General features: G+C 33.2%; 1 protein-coding gene across 1 annotated transcript; it reads right to left on the bottom strand.

The window, feature by feature from the left end:
* Positions 1-221: 221 nt before the first annotated feature.
* Positions 222-1,138, bottom strand: LOC133871061 (uncharacterized). The gene is made up of 2 exons (XM_062308413.1): positions 933-1,138; positions 222-799 (listed from the first exon to the last, which is right to left on the bottom strand). Exons 1-2 carry the CDS (start codon positions 1,055-1,057, stop codon positions 391-393), a joined length of 534 nt encoding a protein of 177 aa, XP_062164397.1. The 5' UTR covers positions 1,058-1,138; the 3' UTR covers positions 222-390.
* Between the last annotated feature and the right edge of the window lie 1,025 nt (positions 1,139-2,163).

Raw genomic sequence — 2,163 nt, 5'->3', positions numbered from 1 at the left:
TTGCTACTGTTCATAACTAAATCACCATTTTTTTAAAAAAAAAAAAAATTAATTCTTTGCTTAAAGTTTAAAAAAAACAAAATGGTGATTTAATGTATATAATGATGACAACAAAGAAAGGCTTTCATGCCCAATTAATATCGTAGTCTCCCATTAATGATTAATCCAAATGGAGGATTCAAGAAACGAATGGGACTTTGGCAAATCAAAGTCAAGAAACGTGTAAAAGTGCTGATTATTGGTAATTTTTATTTGGCACTAATTAATCCAAGATTTGCTTGCAGCAAATTATACAACGAGATTCTGTACTGAACTGGGTTTTCTGTACGTACTGTAACATATTAATTGTTACAAAAAGAGAAGAGAAAAGTTATATTACGGGCGATTGATTTAGCTTGAAACCTCATCCAAAAGCTTGTACCTTCTCGCCTTATTCCTGAACAACGGCCTCGTCGTCACTCCAATTCTGCTTGATATCTCCTCTGATCTTGTTCTCCTGAGATTCTCTTCCATACGAGCATTCGTGAGGATCCTCTTTCGGGCCGATGGGGATGGGGATGGCGATCCCTCCGGCGATCTCTGTTTCTTGATGGGGCCACTGAGTTTCAACTGCAGAGTGTCTCTTTGTCGACCCTTTAGATTCGCAAGATCGTCACTTTTACCGTCTTCGCCTTGGTTCTTGTTGGATGACGAAGAATTGGAAGAATTTTGTGACTTCTCTTTGGCGTCGTCCTTCTGGCTCAGACACCAATTGCAAATCCGGTAAGACTCGGCCTTTGGATACAGATTGCTACAGTACCTGTGAGATTGAATTGTTCAGACGAAACACGTATATATATATATAACTGCGAACAATCAGAATCGAAGATATCGAGACCCACAAAGAAAAATCCAATCAAATCCCAAAGAAGTTTTTGTAACTTCCTGGGTACCTGTGCTGCGATCTGAATTGGCAAACTTTGCATTGGAAAAGCTCGTAGGAGAAACCATAATCCCCACACATGCAACACTCGATGCCAGGTTGTGACGATGCAACAGTCTCCTTGCCTGTTGTCATGGTGATTCTTTCATGGAGAGAGAGAGAGAGAGAGAGAGAGAGAAAGAAAGGCCGACGGCCACACGATAAAAAGCCAGAAACGCGTTCGACGGTGTTTATTGCGATAAATAAAGTATTTTGGTATCATTTTCGGGTCGCCGTGTGTCAAAAGTAAAGGAAATAATTTCGTATTGTTGTCTGATTAAAGAATCCATAATTTGGGTACGGTGAGTCGGTGACTGACTTGGGTCAACTCAAATATTATTTAATGGATTGTTATGTAATTATTTATAATTAAATAATGTGAGAGTTAAAATTAATATTTATTTAAAAAAGTTTAAGATTAATTTTATATTGTTACATTATTTTAATTGTATGACATTTTATCGGTATATTAAATAACATTAATTTGTTCTTAAAAAAAATATATATATTTATTTAATAAATTGTTATAAGATTGTCATTCAATTATAATGATATGATCATAAAAAATCAGCTATTAATTTTTTTTTAATAATATTATTTAGTATACTGTTATACGACTTACATATAACTTGATGATGTGATAGTAAAAATTAAGTTTCGGGTCAATAATTATAAAAAAAAAAAAAAAAAAAAAGTTGTGTTATTTGCACACACACCTTGTACACATGCTCACAATGGATCTCATATGCGTAAGTCTCACACCCATTGTGAGTACGTGTACAATGTGATTCTTGTCAATGTGTGTACAAGGTGTGTGTGTGTGCGAGCAAAAATTATTTTATAAAAATAAAAATAAAAAAAATCTAAGAAATAATTTTCACTATCACGTCATCTAAATTATATGAGAGTCGTATAGCGGCCTATTAAACAATATTATTCTTCTTTTTTATTGTTACATCATCGAGTTGTATGATAATTGTATATAAGTTCACTAAATAGCATCATTACTAATTAAATAAATAAAAAAAAATAAAGGAGTCTAATTAGCCGTGGAAAATGGAAATCCCAAGACTTCAAAAATTTTAAAAGTAAATATAAAAAATATTACTTAACGTTTTGTGTATCTTTTATTATTATTTAATCGGATGATGACAAAAGGCTACACAATAAACATAGTTAATTAGACACTCCTCTCAATCCGG

This window comes from Alnus glutinosa, chromosome 6 (assembly GCF_958979055.1).
Source record: "Alnus glutinosa chromosome 6, dhAlnGlut1.1, whole genome shotgun sequence".
NCBI classification, from domain to species: domain Eukaryota; kingdom Viridiplantae; phylum Streptophyta; class Magnoliopsida; order Fagales; family Betulaceae; genus Alnus; species Alnus glutinosa.
The sequence above is the reverse complement of the archived record's forward strand: the minus strand, read 5'-3'. Positions and strand labels throughout refer to the sequence as shown.